Genomic DNA, 20,494 nt, shown 5'->3' on the forward strand with positions numbered 1-20,494 from the left:
AAAAAGGGCAAAGGATCTAAATAGACATTTCTCAAAAGAAGGCATACAAATGGCCAACAGGTATATGAAAAAAATGCTCAAATGCTCAACATCCCTAATCATAAAGGAAATACAAGTCAAAACCATAATGAGATACCATCTCACCCCAGTTAGGATGCCTATTATCAAAGAGACAAAAGTTAACAAACGCTGGTGAGAATGCAGAGAAAAGAGCACACTTACGCACTGTTGGTGAGCATGTGAATGAGTAGAGGCAATATGGAAATCACTGTAGAGCTTTCTCAAAAAACTAAACATAGAACTAACATATGATCCAGCAGTCCCATTACTGGAAAGAAAATCAGTATATCAAAGCGACACCTGGATTCCCACATTTACTGCAGTGCTATTCACAATAGCTAAGATATGGAATCAACCTAAATGTCCATCCATAGATGAATGGGTAAAGAAAATGTGGTTTATATGCCCAGTGGAATAGTATTTAGCTATACAAAGGAATGAAATCCTGTCATTTGCAGCAATGTGGATGAGCCTAGAGGACATTATGTTAAGCAAAATAAGCCAAGAACAGAAACATAAATATTACATGTTCTTACTTACATGTGGCAGAAAAAAAAAATTGAGCTCATGGAAATAGAGAATAGAATTGTGAGGCTGGGAAGGGCAGGGGGGAGGGGAGAATGAGGAGAGGGTATTAATGAAAACAAAATTACAGCTAGAAAGGAGACATGAGTTCTGGTGTTCTGCAGCACTGTAGGGTGAGAACCGTTAATTATAATTTACTGTATATTTTCAAAAAGCTGAAAGAAGATTTTAAATGTTCACAACACAAAAAAATGATAAATGATTGAGGTGATGATATGCTAATTACCCTGATTTGGTCATTACACATTGTATATATGTATCTAAATATTACTCTGTATCCCATAAATATGTACAGTTATGTGTCAACTAAAAATAAAATAACAATAATAAAAAGGATAGTGTAGTAAATACATGAACTAGTAACATAGTTGTCTGTTATCAGTAGCAACTATTATGTACTGTACATAATTGCACATGCTATGCTTTTATACAACTGGCAGTGCATTAAGTTTGTTTACACCAGCATCACCACAAACACATGAGTAATGCATTGCACTGGAATGGTATGATGGCTGCAACATCACTAGGTAATAAGAATTTTTCTTCTTCACTAAAATCTTATGGGACCACCATCATATATGTAGTCTGTCATTGACAGTGCCTGACTACACACTCCTTGTGTGAGTTAAAATTAGGTACCCCTTTCTCAAGACTCTTTACTTCCATGTCAGAAAACTATCTTGACTTTCTTTGTTAAAATAAGATATTTTCTTGATATGTACCCGAAAAATTATTGTAACAAATAGGAACATTTACAGTGTTACCATGAGAATGATGCCCCAGAGGGTTATGTAGTGCACAACACATAGTGTTTTTGTCTTAGATGACCCTCAACTCTGACTATCCCACATCACCGACCACCATGTCAGGATTATGTCTTTAGGTCTACATTAAACATATCATAGTATAAGGCCACTTTTAAGATTGAAATTGAACATTTTTAATTTCTGTGATTTTATTAGCCTTAGATTAGGAAACATATTTGAAGATTATTGGCTTCTGGGAAGGATTTTACATACACATTTTAGACAAGTGGGAAGCTATCTTAGTCCATTTTCTTCTGCTATAACAGAATACCATAATCTGGGGCCTGGCATGGTGGCTCACACCTGTAATCCCAGTAGTCTGGGAAGCTGAAGTGGGTGGATCACTTGAGGTTGGGAGTTCAGGACCAGCCTGGCCAATGTAGTGAAACACTGTCTCTACTAAAAATACAAAAATTAGCCAGGCTTGGTGGTGCATGCCTGTAGTCTCAGCTACTTGGGAGGCGGAGGCATGAGAATTGCTTGAACTTGGGAGGCGGAGGTTGCAGTGACCCCAAATAACACCACTGGACTCCATCCTGGGCAACAGAGTAAGACTCTGTCTAATATATATATATATACTCTGTCTAAGATACATATATATACTCTGTCTAAAAAAAAAATATATATATATATATATACACACACACACACACACACACCATAGTCTGGGTATTTGGTTGGCTCATGGTTCTGGAGGCTAGGAAGTCCAAGATTGAGAGGATAAATCTTTGTGTTACATCATAACATAGCAGAGGGAAATAGGCATGCAAGACAGAGAGAGAAACTAAGCCAAACTCATCCTTTTTATCAAGAGCTCACTCCTGGGATAACTAACTCATTCCCACAATAAGGGCTTTAATTTATTCATGAGGACAGAGCCCTCATTTCCTAATCACTTTTTAAAGCCTCCACCTCTTAATACTATTAGAATGGCAATTACATGTCAACGTAAGTTTTGGTGGAGACATTCAAACCAGAGCAGACATTAATAATATACATATATGTTACGTGTATTTTTGTGTTAAAATTAGCCATTTATGTTTAGAGAAAAACATACTACGATTGTCCATTTTAGTAGAGCCCGTTTTTCTAGCCAAATACCATGGATTAAAAGCTGAATTTAAGAAAAGAAAGAATCTCAAAAAGTTGTTAAGCAAGGTTAAATCCAGTTTTTCTTTCTCACATAGACCTTGCTTGTGTCTATTTCTTGGATAATTGGCACCTTATGAAATAATCACTAATAATGGTTATCTTTTAGTGGATTCCTGGCGTCGCCCTCAGCTGAGCACTGTAAATACATTATTACATTTAATCCTCTCAGCCATCTTATGGGATTGATACTATTAGCTCATTTCACAGAGGAGAAAGCTGAGGCTTAAAGAAGTGATGTAATTTTGCCTAAAGTAAATAGCTAGTAGGTTGAGGAGTCAGGGTTCCAACCCACTCTCTTGGAATCTGTAACCACCTGCTCTTAGTCACTGCTGTGTGTCAGTCTCCCTTGGCACTGGATAAAATGATGATTAGGGTATGTAATGAGCCTTTTGGACTGCTTGCAAACCATGCACTACCGCATCTTTGAGTTTAAAGGGCTTAGCTTAGGACTAGGAGATATGCCACGGAAGCCAAAATCATGGGTGGCCTTTATCTGTGGGATAAAGTTTGTCACTCAGCATCCTGAATACTGTGTGCCTTTAAACAAGGCAAATCTGATACCATAATGTGGACATAACTTAGCCAAAGCATCATTTCTATATATGAAGGCCAAGTAGCATTGACAAACATGCAAATTCTAATTTTAAAATTCGGACATTTTAGAGCTAAAACAATCCACTCCTTTTGAGCCAAGTAACTGAAAAAAAATTTTCCCACAAAGGCAAAGTTCAGTATTTTTATTTCTGTAAAACTCTGACCCATGTCCTTTTTCATTAATGCTGCACTATCTGTGAGAGTCCCTTCGTGGCCCAGAAGAGTCAGTTTGCTCCCTAACACACTTGGAGAAAGATTTGGGAATACTGCAGCATTTCATTTCCTCTTTGTCTAGCTTGATGATAACTGGCCTCTTTTCAAACTGTGAAGATGAAATCAGGAGAAGAGTATGAAATATCAGTTTAACAATGACCACTTCCCACCCCATGAGACAAAGAAGTGATTTTTATGACGAAGGGCACTACAGAAAATATTAAAACCTTTTAAATCCCAGGGACTTCATGACTTCAATTGTGAGGGCCAGCCACATCGACATCACAGATCCTTCCTGCAGTCACAATGCTACTAAGTCACCCTTGGGAAAATGCCCCAGAAACAGAAAGATCTTAGTTAGGATGCAATTATGATTCCTTAGTACTCTGGCTTCCTGAGAAAAAATTTTAAAAATCACAGAGATTTTTTTTCAAAAATATCAAATCAACAAAAAATAAAGCTGGAAAATCAAGCATCATGAATTCAGGTACTTATGGACTATTCAAGGTCTCTAAATTTCTCCTACTTCACTACCTTTCTTATGTTTATTTTTACATATAAACAAAATAATAAATCCCAATGAAGACCCTCAGAAGGCTTTGGCACCATAGGGTAAGAACTTAAACAAATTTACAAGAAAAAGAAGCACCATCAAAAAGCAAGTGAAGGATATGAACAGACACTCTCAAAAGAAGACATTTATGCAGCCAACAAACATGAAAAAAGCTCATCATCACTGGTCATTAGAGAAATGCAAATCAAAACCACAATGAGATGCCATCTCAGGCCAGTTAGAATGGCGATCATTAAAAAGTCAGGAAACGACAGATGCTGGAGAGGATGTGGAGAAATAGGAACACTTTTACACTGTTGGTGGGAGTGTAAATTAGTTCAACCATTGTGGGTGACAGTGTGGCAATTCCTCAAGGATCTAGAACCAGAAATACCATTTGACCCAGCAATCCCATTACCGGGTATATACCCAAAGGATTATAAATCATTCTACTCTAAAGATACATGCACATGTATGTTTACTGCCGCACTATTCACAATAGCAAAGACTTAGAACCAACCCAAATGCCCATCTATGTTAGACTGGATAAAGAAAATGTGTCACACATATGCCATGGAATACTATGCAGCCGTAAAAAAAGGATGAGTTCATGTTCTTTGCAGGGACATGGATGAAGCTGGAAATCATTGTTCTCAGCAAACTAACACAGGAACAGAATACCAAACACTGCATGTTCTCACTCATAAGTGGGAGTTGAACAATGAGAACACATGGACACAGGAAAGGGAACATCACACACCTGGGCCTATAGGGTATGGGAGGCTAGGGAAGGGATATCATTAGGAGAAAATAGCTAATGTAGATGACAGGTTGATGGACGCAGCAAACCACCTTGGCGCGTGTATACCTATGTAACAAACCTGCATGTTCTGCACCTGTATCCTAGAACTTAAAGTATAATTTAAAAAAAAATTCTCTATTATTTTAGAGCTGTTTGATCTTAACAAAGGTTCTAAATGTCTTATAGCAGTATCTGTAGAGATATGTTTTTCTAGCTAACTATAGATGTTATGGGGGGATGGGGAGAATTGGGGTAAGAGAGGAAAGGGGAAGTGTAAAACAAATTGAAAGCCTTTGAAAGCCTCCCTTTAAGCTAAGCCATATGTACAGAAACTGCGCTCAATTAAAAAAAAATTCACAGCACTGCAGAAATTGCACTTGCCATAGTTCCTGACCTGATTCAGCATTCTGGTTACCTAGATACGGATGTAAACAAAAGTGCCTCTCCAACTGTGACTGCGGAAGAACAGCCAGATGAACCCGATGGCCCCCTTCCTGGCTCAGCCAATGACCAAGAAAAGAAAGCAAGTACTTTTCAATATTCACAGTAAAATTAGAATACTTTGCTCAGCTTTTCTAAAGCTTAGAGTGCTTAGAGAGTTTAAGAAGTCCTGGAAGATTAGTTCTCCCACATTTCCTGTTTGTTCTGTCTTGGCAAAATGACTGCTGACAACACAGCTGAAAAGAAAAATGGCCTCAATGTACAAATTCATTAATTAGACTGATTTTTAATACATGGAGCAAAAATGTTTTGAGTTAATCATGATGTATTTTTATGTAGACTCAAAAGGAACCATGATAAACTCAAGGTGCAGACTTTATCTCTAACATGAAAACAGTATAGCTAAATAGAATGTTCCTTAGAATTTGTGATATTTCTCCATTAGCTAAAAAGAACATTTTTTAAAGCAAACAGTGTTTTTAGACTGTTTTTGTACTTCTCTTAACATCTTGTAATTTATATAATAAGAGGCAGATGCAGTCTCTTGTTACACAAAGAACTAGCACAATATGAAACATTGATTTTCAGTAGGTATATAGGCTGTACCACATACTAGCTGTGGGACTTTGGAATGATTACTTAACCTCTCTGTTTCTTCTTCTGTAAAATGGGTGCATTAGGCTTATGATGCAAAGTTATTGTGGGTTTGAATGAGTCACTTAAGCAAGTGCTTAGCAAGTAGGGAGGGCTATTGTATGATTATCATCATCATCTATATGATCTTGGGTAAGTCCAGTACTTCTCTGATCCTGAAGCTCCTCACCTATAAAAAATAATCATCTTAATTTCTTTCCATAATAAGGGTTTCAGCTACTTAAGGTAACTAATGTCATCCTTACACTAATGTAAAGGTAATGATACCACTTTGTAGGGCATCATGTCAAATAAAATTATGTCATATACAAAAAAGTATTTTGTAGCACATAAAACCAAAAAGCTATAACATATTAAAGTATTATTATGAAATGGATAAAAACTGATACACGAGAAAAAAATTCCCATAGTAGCCATCAAGTTGTTTGACTGTGAGACAATTTTTATATATAATAACATGCTAGCTTATAGGAATGAGGACAAAACATAACTGACTCTTATGTTTAATTAGCAAAGATATAAAGTTTAAATACTGTCTTAGATTAAAAGACAGTATTTAAATTAAAACCTAAAAATTACAATTAAAAAAAAATGCACCAAAAGCCAATATCAATGGCTTTTGTTCTAGGTAGCAAAATTACAAGTGAGGATTTTATTCTGTATCTTTAACCTTTTTATATTTTTCCAATATTCCTCCATTGTTGGACTTAACATTTGCCACTTAAAAAGTGTGTGTTGTAGGTGTGTTTTTAAGAAGATGCTACTTATGGTCTTTCAAATAAGACTTAAAAATTAATAAAGTAAAAATAAAACATAGATCTAATTGTTACACTCCAGAAGGAGAAAGGAGTTAGTGCCTTTAGGCATATTATTCATCTTACACTTTAATTCCACAAATACTTGGAGAGGGCTACTGTTTGCAAACATATAAGGAAGTACCAATCTGGTTGCTGAGGAAATACCAGAAATAGATTCCCCCACAGCCCAGAGGAAGCAGTGGAAAAGTGGCCAGGAAAGAACTGGCAATGAAGTGGGTGAGGGTCTCAGGACCCAGTACTGTTCCAGTGGGAAACAGGTGTGAAAATGCCCCATGGCAGAAGGCATCAGGACCTCTGAGACTTAGGGCCATTTCCATAATGTGGGCACCTGAGTGCCCAGTGAATCTGTAGATCCATTCTCTAGGGGAAGATGTAGCTTAACAGCATCAGACCCATTGCAGACCCCATTCAGTAATGGGGGGAGGGTAAAGCTCTCTCCTCAGGGCTCACGGGAGCCACCAGCCTGTGCGGCCTGCCCACCACCAAGAGGGCTGGGTCAGGAGAGACACCGTCAGGCATTCTTTATTAGCGTCCTTGTTAATGGACTTAACGTTTTTTTCTTTAAGTGTTTTTGGAGGATGGGGGTATCCAATTAAGTTTCTTAGAACTTAAGAAGTAGTAATTCCTCGGGCATTTGAAAAAGGAGTGCTTTCTGTATGTGAGTCTTAACCTATTCTGCCCACCATTACAGTACAGTAACATAAAGCAAGAAAAAATATCCTAGGAATATATTTTGTTAAAGTTTTTAACTGAGGTGGAATACCACTCGTATTCTCCATATTGGATCCAGTTTAGCAATAGGCTATTAAAATTAGGATCAATCTGTCTTATTTTTTAAACTTAAAAGAATATTAGAATTTAAGGCATTTTTGGGATACGCAAAACAGTGAGTACATTGGGTATCTTATTTCCTGTCATAAAAATGCTGCAAATTATCAACTTTCATGAAAATAGAACTTTCTGGTAGTAGCATTTTATTGAATTAGAAGTTATCAGTTAAGTGTACATGTGACCAGTTATACCTAATGTTAGTAAATTATGTATATGACTGTGCTCTAACCATAATAATCTGATATCCAGGTACTTGGACATGCTTGTTTTCTAGTTTAGATGTTTGATTTTGAAAATTAGCTGTTTCTCCTTAGAAATCAGCATGTTAGGAATCATTCACTCTGTGAAGACATGTTTAGTAACTGAGTCAATAATCATTAGATATTTCATTTTAAAATTATCTAAGAATAATCTATGGCTTTGGCTTTTCCAGAAAGGTTTTCTTGACTGTGATACCAAATCTATGAAATACGACTCTCTAGTATCTCCACAGAACTTAATTTTGGTTTTAGTCATTAGCAATACAAAGGGGGCATGTGTAAAATTAACTGGGCTGATTATCTGGTCGATGGTATATATTTTGTTTAAGATTAAAACACTTCAAAGATAAATTGGATAAAAGTAATCTGTAAAGAAACAGATGATGCATTCTGAATCTGTAACCTTTGTTTTAGGTAAGACTATCTCCAGCCAAAATGTCAAGCAAGAATTCTACAGATCTAGCTGAATATGTTGACAAGTAAGTGTGTAAATTATGACTAGTTTTAACTATTAACTGCATTACTGTGACAAATTTCACACAAAAAAGAAAAAAAAACCCTGCATTTAATTATTCAGTCAGAGATTAATGTGCCTGAAAGAGACCTTTTAGTTGTCTGCGTTCAGAAGAGACAAAATCGTGTCAGAAAGACAAACCTGCTCCTGCTCCTTTCTGATTGACAGAACACACAGATTTAACTACCTTTTCTTTAAATTACCTCTATAGGTTCCCGTAGATTTACATGAAAAGCAACGCAACATGTTGTGTATTGTGACAATATCAGACATATATAGCTAACTATGACTTCAAGTAAACCTGTTAACATCTTATGATAAAAACTCAGGAAATGTTGAAATATATTTCATTAATCACCAGAAAATGTTGTTTCTGCTGTTTACAGTGCCATACCTGGAGCTCACCCAGGAAAGGTGTACTGCAGAGAAACAACTGGGCACTTGGAAATAGAGTAACACACTATTAGCACGTGCACATTGTCCAAAATACCCGAGGATGCCAGGTGATGAAGGTGGCATTGCAGAGGCAATGCATATCAATTTGAGTTGTTTTCTATTCTGTATGTCAAAGCAGGATTTGGTCTAATGCTGCCATTCACGTTTTCAGGGCACTGGGGATTTAGTCTCAGTCCTTCTACTACTTTGCTGTGTGATGTTAGTCAGTCCCATAACGTCTCTGAGCTTTAGTTTTTTCATTTGAAAAACAAAGAGGTTGGACTAGAAACTCCATAGAATTTACTGAAGCTTTGAAATAATTCTGATTTTAATAATCATGACCACAGACGAAAAAAATGGCCAAATGAATGAAATGAGCTTATGTGAAGAGAAAAATCTAAATACATATTAAACTTTGATTTTTTTAAAAATTATCTTTAACAATTAAAATGATAAAATATCTTCACTAATTTTTACTGCATTTTCTTTATAAGAATTCCCCTGTCACTTGGCCAGTTAAATTTAATACATTCCAAACAGTTCAGTCATAGTATCTCAGCCCCTTTTTTCATGTACCCCATAACTTGTATTTGTTTATATAACTTTAAGTCTATGATTTAGAAAAAAATAAAACCAAGCATGGGAAAAATATGTTTTAAATGTTTAAAAAATGCAATATTTGGATAGATGACATTTTTTTCTGAGTTGAGAACAATGAATGTAGTATGCACAAAAATAATTATTATAAATAAATATATTAGCTAACCTCATCTTCCAAGGAGAAATGGGAAACTTGTCCCTACCTGACTCTCTACATGACAAATGGAAAATAAAAATCATTCTTCCGATCTGTCAAATTCTCTTACAAACACACGTGGATTTCTTTAGCTCAAACTGGTGACCTACATCCCAGGAGATGAGAAAACAAATTCCTGGAAAACGGTAACAAACTAAAGCATTCTAAGATACACTTTTTAGATTTCTTGGCTTTCAGATACATTAAAATGAAGACAAAGAGGAAAGAATAGTCTGTAATGCAAAGCAAAAGCACGATAAAGATTACTCGACTCTAACATTTATTTCCACCTTGATCTCTCCCTTGTCCCTTCTCTTACTGTCTAGACCGTGTATCTAGAACTTTCTATTTATGACCTCACATTGTTAGTTCTCTTCTGGTCTTTCTCTTCTCATCTCTCAGAATAGGCTGCAAACTTCCTAAAGGCAGGCACTCTATGACCTTATGATTTCTGATACCCCTCCAGTAGTTTATCATGGTGTACTGAATGTACTTGATGAACTATAGTTGACAGATTTAATGGAGAGTAATGGTAGAACAACTGAATTGTTAGAGCTCTGCTTAAAGTAACTGGAAAAGCAAAATAGAATTTGGGCATTTCAGTAATCACTGTGGACATTTTGAATGATGTATTTAATCCAATAAAATAAAAATAAAGAGCAATGGTTTTTAAAATAACTTCACTGGCTGGGCACAGTGGCTCACATCTATAATCCCAGCACTTTGGGAGGCCGAGGTGGGCAGATCCCCTGAGGTCAGGAGTTCAAGACCAGCCTGGCCAAGATGGTGAAACCCCGTCACCACTAAAAATACAAAAATTAACTGAGTGTGGTGACACACACCTGTAATCCCAGCTACTCCGGAGGCTGAGGCAGGAGAATCACTTGAACCCGGGAGGTGGAGGTTGCAGTGAATGGAGATCACACCACTGCACTCCTGCTTGGGTGACAGAGTGAAACTCCATCTCTAAATAAATACATAAATACATGAAATAAAAAACTTCACCCTTCAACTCATAGTTTTCATTGGGTGACAACAAGTGGATTGACATGAAGAGTACTTAAGTAAGGGTCATTATCAACTCATTAAATGGCCTGAATATGTATTACAGGTTTTCAGAGGTTTGGTCTTAAAACCTATATGGGTATATTTACAGGTAATACTGTCAACAAAGTATAACAACACAAAAAGTAAAAATCCAGGAACAAAACAGGTAATTCCCAGCCAATGAAAAAGCTAGCGCTAGAGACATGCACGTTTAAGAGACAGGCAGATGGGGTGTGTTTCTACAAAGCCCCTTCTGCCTCAGACAGCTGGAGCAGTATCCAAGCATTATTAGTACTTGATAAATGTTAGGTCATAATAATCCATGGGACAGGGTGAGAAGGGATGCTTGCAGTCTTTGATAGGACAATTATGGTGACATTCTATTAAAGGTAGCAAATAATTCTGATTTCCACATGTGTTCATTGATTCACAATGAGCGGACATCCACTAATTTTATGACACTGTATCCAATGCTCATTTAACTAAGCAGAAAAGTACCTAGAACTTTTTTTTCTGATTCTTCTGCTGCTGCTGGTGGTGGAAGGAGCACTAAATGGAGACCAGGACACCTCAGGTACTCTTGAATTTGCCTCTGAACAGCTATATGACCTTGAGAAAAAGAAAATTTCTTCTCTGGCAATATCTGCCTGTGCTATAAAATTCAAGTGATCAATGATGAGCACCTGCTACTTCTCAACTCTGCCTACAATTTCTCATCAACATTCTCCTATGAAATAAAGGAGGTGGTTAAGCTTTAGGAATGTACATTATTCCGCCATGGGATTTAATTTTTAATGGAAAATAAATTCTGCCCATAAATCTCTTTTTGTTCTTTAACTGACTCTCCTGGGGGTGGGGGAAGTTTTTCCCCATGGAAAAAAATACTTTCTAAGGTCTCTTTCATCCTTATAATTCTTTGATCTTCAAAAACTGGTTGTCACCATTTACTTACTTAATATATATTTATTAAGCATGTGCTACGTGCCAAGAACATGCTAGTCACTTGAAGAGACACCTGTGAACAAGACAGACAAAGATCCTCAAATGTGAAAATAATTTGACAAGAACCTCCCTCGGGGAGCTATCTAGTAATGCGTTTGGAGCCATTCTAGCAGGAAGGAGAGAAATGCATTATTAGATAGCTAACTGGAGTAGGCCTTATTAAGAAGTTGGCATTTGAGAAAAGATCAGGAAGTGAGGAATTTGGCCATGAGAACATCTGGGGGAAGAGCAAACTTTCTAAGGCAGGAACAGTTTTATACTGTTGCAGGAACAGAAACAGGGCAAGGATGGCTGGAGTGAAAAGGAGGAAAATATAAATTTGAACTATGATAGCATCTGGGATTCTGTTTGACAGTCTCTGGAGAGAATGAATCCTGAGTTTTTGCTGCCCACGGAGCGAGTTTCAACTTTCTTGAACAAAAAGGAGACCAAGGAAATGAGGTTTTGTATTGAGGAGTTTTCCAGGCTGGGCTATGGCCAATATCTATCTCAGGAATTATCTCAAGAGTACATCTCGTGAAGATGAGGGTCTGGCTGACAGCCAAAGAATTGTATTTAAAATTTGGATACATAAAACTTTCAGCAAGTCAAATGGGCAAAATAATAAATGATTAATGACTTCCCTTCTTGAATGGAATATGGAATTCAGGGTTGGAAAAAATTCATTTTCAAACTTTTTCTTAGCACCAGGCTTTTTTATTATTCTGTGATGCATCGCTTTTGTTGTTACATGATGAAGACAGATATTTCACATTACAATACATGAGAAAGGAAGACAAAACTCTGTTGGTAGAACTTTCTATGGATAATCATGTTAGGTTGGATGGCACTGCTATCAGCCACAGTGCAGTCTTTTACTCTCTCTCTTTTCATGCCCTGCTGACCTGTGATGGGCAAGGCTCTGCCGTGAGTGGACACAGTCACAGGAATTGGACATTACCCATGGTGACTCCCAGTTAGTGAGGGCAGGGGCTGCCCAAATGATGTTCAGTCCCTCCAGGAGGTTGTCTAGATTCTTGCCCCATTTGAGACCTTCTGCTCAAGTGTGAGAACTCCACTGAGGTCGGGCTGATGCTGATCTCAGTTCTCTAGAGCAGAGAGGGAGCCCCTTCCAAACTCTGGGCCTCTGAGAGGACCCTTAGGACTCCAAGAAGAGGTGTGAGCCAGGCAGGAAAGGTGACTTGGTGAAAAATTACATGATATTGGCAGCAAGTTACATATTAAGAAGCAGAGGGAAAGACACACCTTTCTCCTCTGAGAAAAGTGCAAATGTAACAGGAAGAGCCACTAACTGGCCTAAGCAAAGCTGCTGTGATATAAGAGAAGAGGAGAGGCTAAAATATTTCCCTGCTGAGTTACTGATAGCCGCCAAGCCAGTTTCCTCCTAAGTAGAGACCAATTTTACTTATGCCACAGGGTAGTGGTGGGAATGCAATGAAAATGATACGTTAACTATAAGCACTAAATAGAAATAAGATAGTGTTAGAATAAATTCCCTACATTTGTCCTGGGCTAGGAACTCCCTGCCACAAACTGGGTGGCTTTAAACAACAGAAATGTATGACCTCACAATTCTGGAGGTTGGAAGTTCAAAATCAAAGTGCCAGCAGGATTGTTTCCTTCTGAGGGCTCCGAGGGGAATCTGTTCCTTGTCTCCCGCCTAGCATTTGGTGACTGCTGGGAGTCCCTGGGACTCCTTGGCTTGTAGATGTGCCACTCCAATCTCTGCCTCCATCTTCACAGTGTCTCTCTGTTTCTGTCTTCATTCAGCCATCTTCACATATATACATACATACATGCATACAAACACATACACACACACAAACACACATGCATGCATGCACACACACATACACATACACACATACACACATATACACACATAAATACATACACACATACATATATGTAGCCATCTTCACATACATATGTACACATACATACATACAGCCATCTTCACATACATACACACATACATACACATACATACATACCGCCAATCTTCACATACATATACACATACATACACACACATACATACAGCCTTCTTCACATACATACACACATACACACAGCCATGTTCACATTGACACCAGTCATGCTGGATGTGGGCTCCCCTACTCCAGTAGGACCTCACATTAACTAATTATATCTGCAAGACCCTGTTTCAAAATAAGGTCACATACTGAGATATTGAGCTTTAAGACTTCCACATTTCTCTTTGGGGGACACAATTCAATCCATAACAGCATTTAATAATTATAAATAATTATAAGAACACACATGTACAACATTGTACAAGACATATTTATAAGACATTGCAAAATATTTCAGGTACGCATCCTTTAACTTGATCTCATCAGCCGGTAGGAGGGTCAGGAGTCATTCTCTCTACAGGACAGAGAGGGAGCCCTCTTCTGGGCAACCTCTGAGAAGTCGAAGGTAGCATGTGGCAGAGATAGAACTTGAACCCAGGTCTTCTGACTCTGAGTACAGAGTTCTTTCCCCTGGACACTCACATTAAACACTCCCGCCCCCCTACCCCAAGAGAGCAAGTTAATATGGGAAGGTATCTCAAGAGGGCCAAAATGCTACAGGAGCTCCCAACATCATCAAAACAATTTGCTACTGCAGTTTGCATATGCTTTACCTGTAAGTATGACCCAAACATCCACTCTGCCCTCACTGACACAGGGACTCTATGTGGAAACTGTCAACCTTGATGCCTCCACATGAAGGAAAACCAATCATACCAGGCACAACACTCATTCTGCAATCTTATTAAAAAATTCTACCAAACATGAGCAGCCTGTCTCATAGAGCTCATCACTTTTCACTGGAAAATCACAACTCGTTCTTTCTCCAGTCTCTTCTGAACTGTGCCACTAAATGGAGTTGTCTCTTTTTTGGGCCCTTCCTGATGCTCTGTGCTGGCCCAGCCCCTTGGCCTGGTGTATTTCCTCCTGGACAGGGATCACCAGAACTCAAATTGCCTGCCTCACCCGCTAGAGCATTCAGCCCTACCTAAAACTCAGCAATGGAGGCTTCTCCGGCTACAAACATCCATCTGCCAGGATGGTTATAAACAAGCAACACAGCAACTATAGAAAATGTTTTTTTCTATTTCATCACTCCCCACACACACTCACAGATTATTTTTGTGAGGCATCAATATATTCTCTGAGATTTCACTTTAGATTTTTTCGTGTGGGACTCTGCACTCAGACTAACAAGTCATATATTAGATCTCACAAAAATGTTGCCTTTTTGTGTTCTAGAAAAGGGTTTAAATTTTCTAATTTGATGTCTGAGTATTACAGGTTGCCAAAACGGTTATCAGAATCTCTGCAGTAAATTTAGGGCTCTATTCACAAGAACAGAACAGGCAGGGAAGTGAGAGGCTCCATGTACCGGCCAGTCTGCCAGCTACAGCACAGCTGGTGTAAGTCACACCGAATTACAGAAAAATAGAACTCAGAGTTTGTGGAAAATCTGTTCAGATTCAGTTGTCAGCTACATAATCAATGATCTAAGTGAAGCCCAAATCTGTTTCCGAGAAGGCCCCCTAGGAATTTTTCCTCCTGTGATTAGTGACTCCATCTGCAGTAGTCTGGAATATTCAGTTATTTCTTTCCTTTCATAGTTAAATTTAGATATAGGTCCCACTGACATACATAACATACTAAGAAAGCAGTGAGGTTCTTAAATTTACATCTTACTACTAGGGAAAGGCCTCCGTTTTTAACCCTTAGGAATACCTAATGATTTGAATAATGGCATTGTCAGGAATCTCTCTTAGAAAATTGAGACATGCTCCTGTGTTTGTTCTTCCACAGTTGATGTAGAAAGGTCAATTGGAAAACAATATTCTCTGTCCTTGTGGCAATGCAAATAGGGAAAAAATACAAGCTCTCTGTTGATCTTGCAGGAATCATGTAAATAAAATCAAACAGAGCCACCATTTGGTGCTTCATTAAACGTCAGGAATTAGCAGTACTAATAAGACTCCAGTTAATAGTGAATCCCAGGCTTGAAAAGAAATTTCTAAACGGAAAGGTCTCCACTTATATATAAAATAAATTTTAAAAATAAACTTTAAAAATTAAGGAAAAGAAATAACTACAGTCCAGCATGTGCATGCCACTTCATGTCTCCATGGTTGCAGGCAAATAGCTTTGCATAGCAGTGGGTGCCAGCCTCCTAAGAGGCTTCCTTCAATGGGCCAAGTAGCCACAGCATTGAAATCAGCCCTGACAGGACCACAGACCTGCTAGCTTGGGTCTGCCCCCTCATTGCCCTTTCTGGATACGATCTTGGCACTAGCCAACAGCACCTCACCCCACAAGAGGCACTGGGACCCTCCTAACCCCAGACATATAGCTGTATAGGATTGGTTTCACCACTGCCCAACCCCTGCTACTGTTCGCTTCTCACTTATTATCTCAGAACTTACAACCACATAGCAAAATAGGCCTTGTTTTCCCTGTTTGCAGATGAAGCAACTTGGTTGGTAAGTGCCGGAGCCTGTGTTCTACCCTCAGCCTACCTCGCTTTCCAACCTGCCAAGCTGCTTATGTCAACAGAATTTGAGAGCTCATATTACATATTTCACTACTTCAGCACTTCATTATATATCCTGCCTTATATTACTCACTGATTCACATGACCAATCTTAGACCAATCAGTGCTGTTCAGTCTTTAGGATACATTAGAATCACCTATGTGCTTGCTTAAAATGCATATTCCTACTCTCTCCACCTACCCTAAAATTATGATTCAGTAGGTATGTGTTAGAGTGGAGTAATCTGTATTTTAACAACTTCCCTCCCTCACCCTCCCCTGTGATACCAATTTAAGTATGAGAAATACTGAATTAATCTAAGTTCCTTGAGGGACAGAGCCATTGTATATAAATATGTAGTATTAAGGTGTGGACTAGAGTAAATATTGTATATGAACTACAGTAAATATTTAGTAAACACTTAATGTATCTTTATTTTAAATGACATATTTATTGGTAAGTGACTAGATACAGACACAGTGCTTTCAGCCGCACATAATAGAAGCACTAACCAAAAATGGTTTAAATGTAAGAATACTGATTAGCTCATACAAAAACAGAAAATCCAGAGGTTGGTAAATTTAGTAGCTTCAGAACATCATTAAGAAGCCAGGTGTTTTTTATCCTTTCTTCCTGCCATTTCCTTTTTCCTCATGATCACAAGATGGCTTTGGTAGTTCCAAGCATCGTGCACAGACAGGACAACATTCAGCAAAGAAAAGGGAAGTTTCTTCTTATGTATCCCTTCTTAAAGGCAAAGACACTTTACCCAGAAGCCCCATAGCAGGCTTCTCTTTGCATCTCATGAGCCAGAATTGCTTCACATGCTCTTACCATAACCAATTGCATCTCAATCCACAAGAATGGAATCATCATGATTAGTTTGCCCCCTCAGAAGGACACGGGGGACAGGAAGGATGAACCAAGTCAGGCAGAAGTTGGGGTGGCTCTTGGGAGGGTAACCAACAGTATCTGCCATACTGAGAACATCTAGGAGAAAACAATTTCTGAATTTTGGGGGAAATGCAGCATAATGTATAAGTACAGTATCTGTACAGAACTGAAAACTAAGAGATCAAATAGCTTTGCTGGAAAATGTGGGCTGTAGATTGTCTAGAGGCCACAAAGCATCACTGGCTCAAAGAAAATAATGAGCAAATCTGCAGTCCACCACTAAGCTATGTGTCACCTTCAGCAGAGCCTGGTGTCTTCTTCCCTTCTGCCTCTGACTCATACATCCAATCCAGGGTAGTACTGTCAGCATGGTGGGGGTTTTAGAGGAATGAAGTTTATATATGGTAGGTACCATTTGGTGATTTTCCAGAAGAACATTTTTGAACCAAATGAGTGGTAAATGGAATCTGACTAACAAAACCACTTGGCAAAGTTTTCTTCGCTCTTCAAATTTACAGGTGATAGGAAAGAAGAATCTCTCTGAGTGTGCGAGCATGTGTGCACATGTTACAAAGACAACTACCATTTTAATAAAAAACTCAATTTGAAAAAGAAAAAGAATCATCTCACCCAGGCTGAGACTATTTTATATTGCTCAAGAGAGTAAACCATGTCTTGAGGCTCCAACAAGCTGTGACTTCATAGAGCCATTTTTTTTTTGGTCCAGTTTTCCAACAACTGAGCCTTAAGGGAACAGTCCAGGTAGAGAAATCAGTCTGTCAATCAAAAAATATTTATTGACCACGTATTAGGTACCATGCACTGTTCTCAGTGTTGGGGGACTGTGCAGAACAAGTTAGAAAGTGCCTGTGTGGTTGAATGAGATAAATGGAGGGAAGAGTGGGAGGAGTTAAGGTTAGAAGGGAAAGAGATAGGACATTATTCTGAGAGAATGGATAAGCCATAGGAGGCTTTTAAGTAGTCAAGTGCTACCATTTACACTTTAGAAAGACCACTCTAGCTGCTGTATGGAGGATGTGCTGTTTGTTAGGAGGCAAAAGTGGAAGAGATAATGATGGCTAGGATCAAAAAAGGAAGAAAGAACTGGCTGGGCACAGTAGCTCATACGTGTAATCCCAGCACTTTGGGAAGCTAAGGCAGGCAGATTTCGTGACCATCCTGGCCAACATGGTGAAATGCTGTCTCTACTAAAAACACAAAAATTAGCTGGGTGTGGTGGTGCATGCCTGTAGTCCTAGTTACTCGGGAGGCTGAGGCAGGAGAATTGCTTGAACCTGGGAGATGGAGGTTGCAGTGAGCCAAAATCATGCCACTGCACTCCGGCCTGGCAATAGAGTGACAGTCCATCTAAAAAAAAAAAAAGGAGAAAGAACTAAGGAAACTGTGAATTTGGTGCTTAAGAACACTTCTGAGTGTTACTTCTGCAGCTACCCTATTAGGTCACATGAGTAGCATTAGTGTCCCCTGCTTATTGTTGGAATGATGAGAAAATGTGGGAGTTAATGTTAACATTTGATTTCAGAATCCATGAGTTTCAAATTGTGACCCTGACATCTCCAAGTTGTGTGACTATTCCTTGTTCTGTCTGGTAAATTTCCTCAGTCTGGTCTTCCAAATCACTAATTCATTCTTTAGCTATTTCCCCTATTATATTTATCCCATCTTTTATTTTTTATTTAAATTATACTTTCCATACCTAATGTTTACTTTTTATGTTTTCTAGTTTTTCTTATTTTACTAATACCTTCTGTTGTCTTCTCTCTTAATATGTTTATTAGCCTTTAAAAAATTTCTGTGTACATTTTAATATTTCTCTTCTGTGGGAATCAGTAATCTAGCAGGTTATTTGTAGGTTAATTACTTTTGAAAAGGCTATGCTCCTCAAAAATCCTGTTAGTTTGGCCTTTAAACTCACTTTCCCCTGGGCATTTCAGCCAGACCCTGGTCTCCAATGGAGCCTTGTTAGCTCCAGTGAGTCCAGGAGTGGGTATGGATGAGCCCCAGGCACCAGAAAACTACTTCGTGTTCCACAAAATAACTTCTCCTGTCAGGTCTTCACCTTTTGCTCACCAGGAAGAAGCAGGTTTAGGAGGGCAGTTGCTTTCCCACCCTGGGGGCATTTAGAGGTGGAACAAGGTGGCAATAACTCCCCAAAGTCAGTTGTTTCCCAAGTTTGTGGTTTTTATTACTGCTCCAACTCCCTACCAACTCAGGCCCTCTGCCCTGCCTGATCTTTCTTTAGAGGACACCTAGAAGTTTGACATTTCACATGAGTCACAGCAACTGGTCCCAAGGCAATAGAAAAGAAGAGCAGACTTACATTGTTCCTCTTCCCCGTTTTATCCTCCCACAGCCCTGCCAAGCTGTCTCTTGCCCCAGGCTAATGCAGCCATCTGACTCAGGTTGGGTTGCCCAGGGAATAGACTCTGAGATGGAGATTGGTAAATAGAAGGCTTATTGCAGAGCACACTGGGGTCAACACCTGTGGAAAGGAAGGGAAATGAGTGGAATTGGGCAGAAGGAATAGTTGAACTATATAAAGTTAGTTGAGCCAACTAACTTCAATTAGTTACATATGGATTTTATGTATTAGGTACCATGGCTCCAGTAGTTGAGCTGATGAAGACTTCAGCTAACCTCACAGGAAGCTCTGGAGCTGCGACAGCCCTTCAAAGTTGTTCGGTGTTAGAGTGAGCATGCCAGACCTTTATACCCACACACTGTCCAATCACTGAACGAAGCTGCCCCAGAAAGTGGGCATGACCTTGACAAGGTAACACCCCTCACCAAGGCAGTTCCCAGAGAAAGCCAACAGCTGAGGTCTGCCAGCTGGCAGCACTCCCAACAGCTGCGGGGGATAAGTCCTTCCTTCTTGAACAGGGAGCTGGGTGGCAAATCACAGCATCCACAGCACCACCCACAAATGCACCAGTTTAAAATAGCCCCCACTGCCCTAGGGGTTTTTCACTTTCTCCAAGTCCTCCAGGATTTTATGGGAGAGAGAGGATGGGAAGCCACATTAATTCAACATTTTTGTCAAAACCAGAGTCAGCCCAGGATTTTTTTTAACCTCTGAATAACTGCGTAACTCATTTCCTTTCTTTCTGCACTTTGTCTCACATGAGCTGTCACATCCCTCTGGGGCCGATTTACTTTAGCTCTCATGTTCTCGCTAACCCTCAATTCTGTGTCCCTTGTTGAAAGTTTCATTTTCCCAGGAGGCTGAAGTTGAGTGAGTCCTCTGAAGACCCAGCCAAAGCCAAGCAGAGGTGTGCTGGCTGGCTCTGCAGAGACAACAGGACCCCTGGGCCTAGAGGATGGCAATATTTTCCATGGGACCAAAGTCCACTCTGTGAGTCCCACAGAAACCCCCATCATTTCTCACGTCCTAAGTCCCCATCCCACAAGACAGTTGCAGTACTGGGATGTGGAAGGGGCCAAGGCGGGCAGAGGTG

At 39.1% G+C, this 20,494-nt stretch overlaps 1 protein-coding gene across 1 annotated transcript in view; it reads left to right on the forward strand.

Annotated features, from left to right (window-relative positions):
• The first annotated feature begins 728 nt into the window (after positions 1 to 728).
• Positions 729 to 20,494, forward strand: part of FAM81B (family with sequence similarity 81 member B) — a 66,549-nt gene continuing 46,783 nt past the window's right edge. The window contains exons 1-3 of the mRNA XM_064376161.1: positions 729 to 738; positions 5,185 to 5,288; positions 8,184 to 8,248. Of these exons, the coding sequence (XP_064232231.1) occupies positions 729 to 738; positions 5,185 to 5,288; positions 8,184 to 8,248 (179 nt within the window). The remainder of the gene's footprint in view (positions 739 to 5,184; positions 5,289 to 8,183; positions 8,249 to 20,494) is intronic.

This window comes from Aotus nancymaae, unplaced genomic scaffold, assembly GCF_030222135.1.
Source record: "Aotus nancymaae isolate 86718 unplaced genomic scaffold, 86718_ANA_hifiasm-v0.15.2.pri h1tg000014l, whole genome shotgun sequence".
In the NCBI taxonomy this organism is placed as follows: domain Eukaryota; kingdom Metazoa; phylum Chordata; class Mammalia; order Primates; family Aotidae; genus Aotus; species Aotus nancymaae.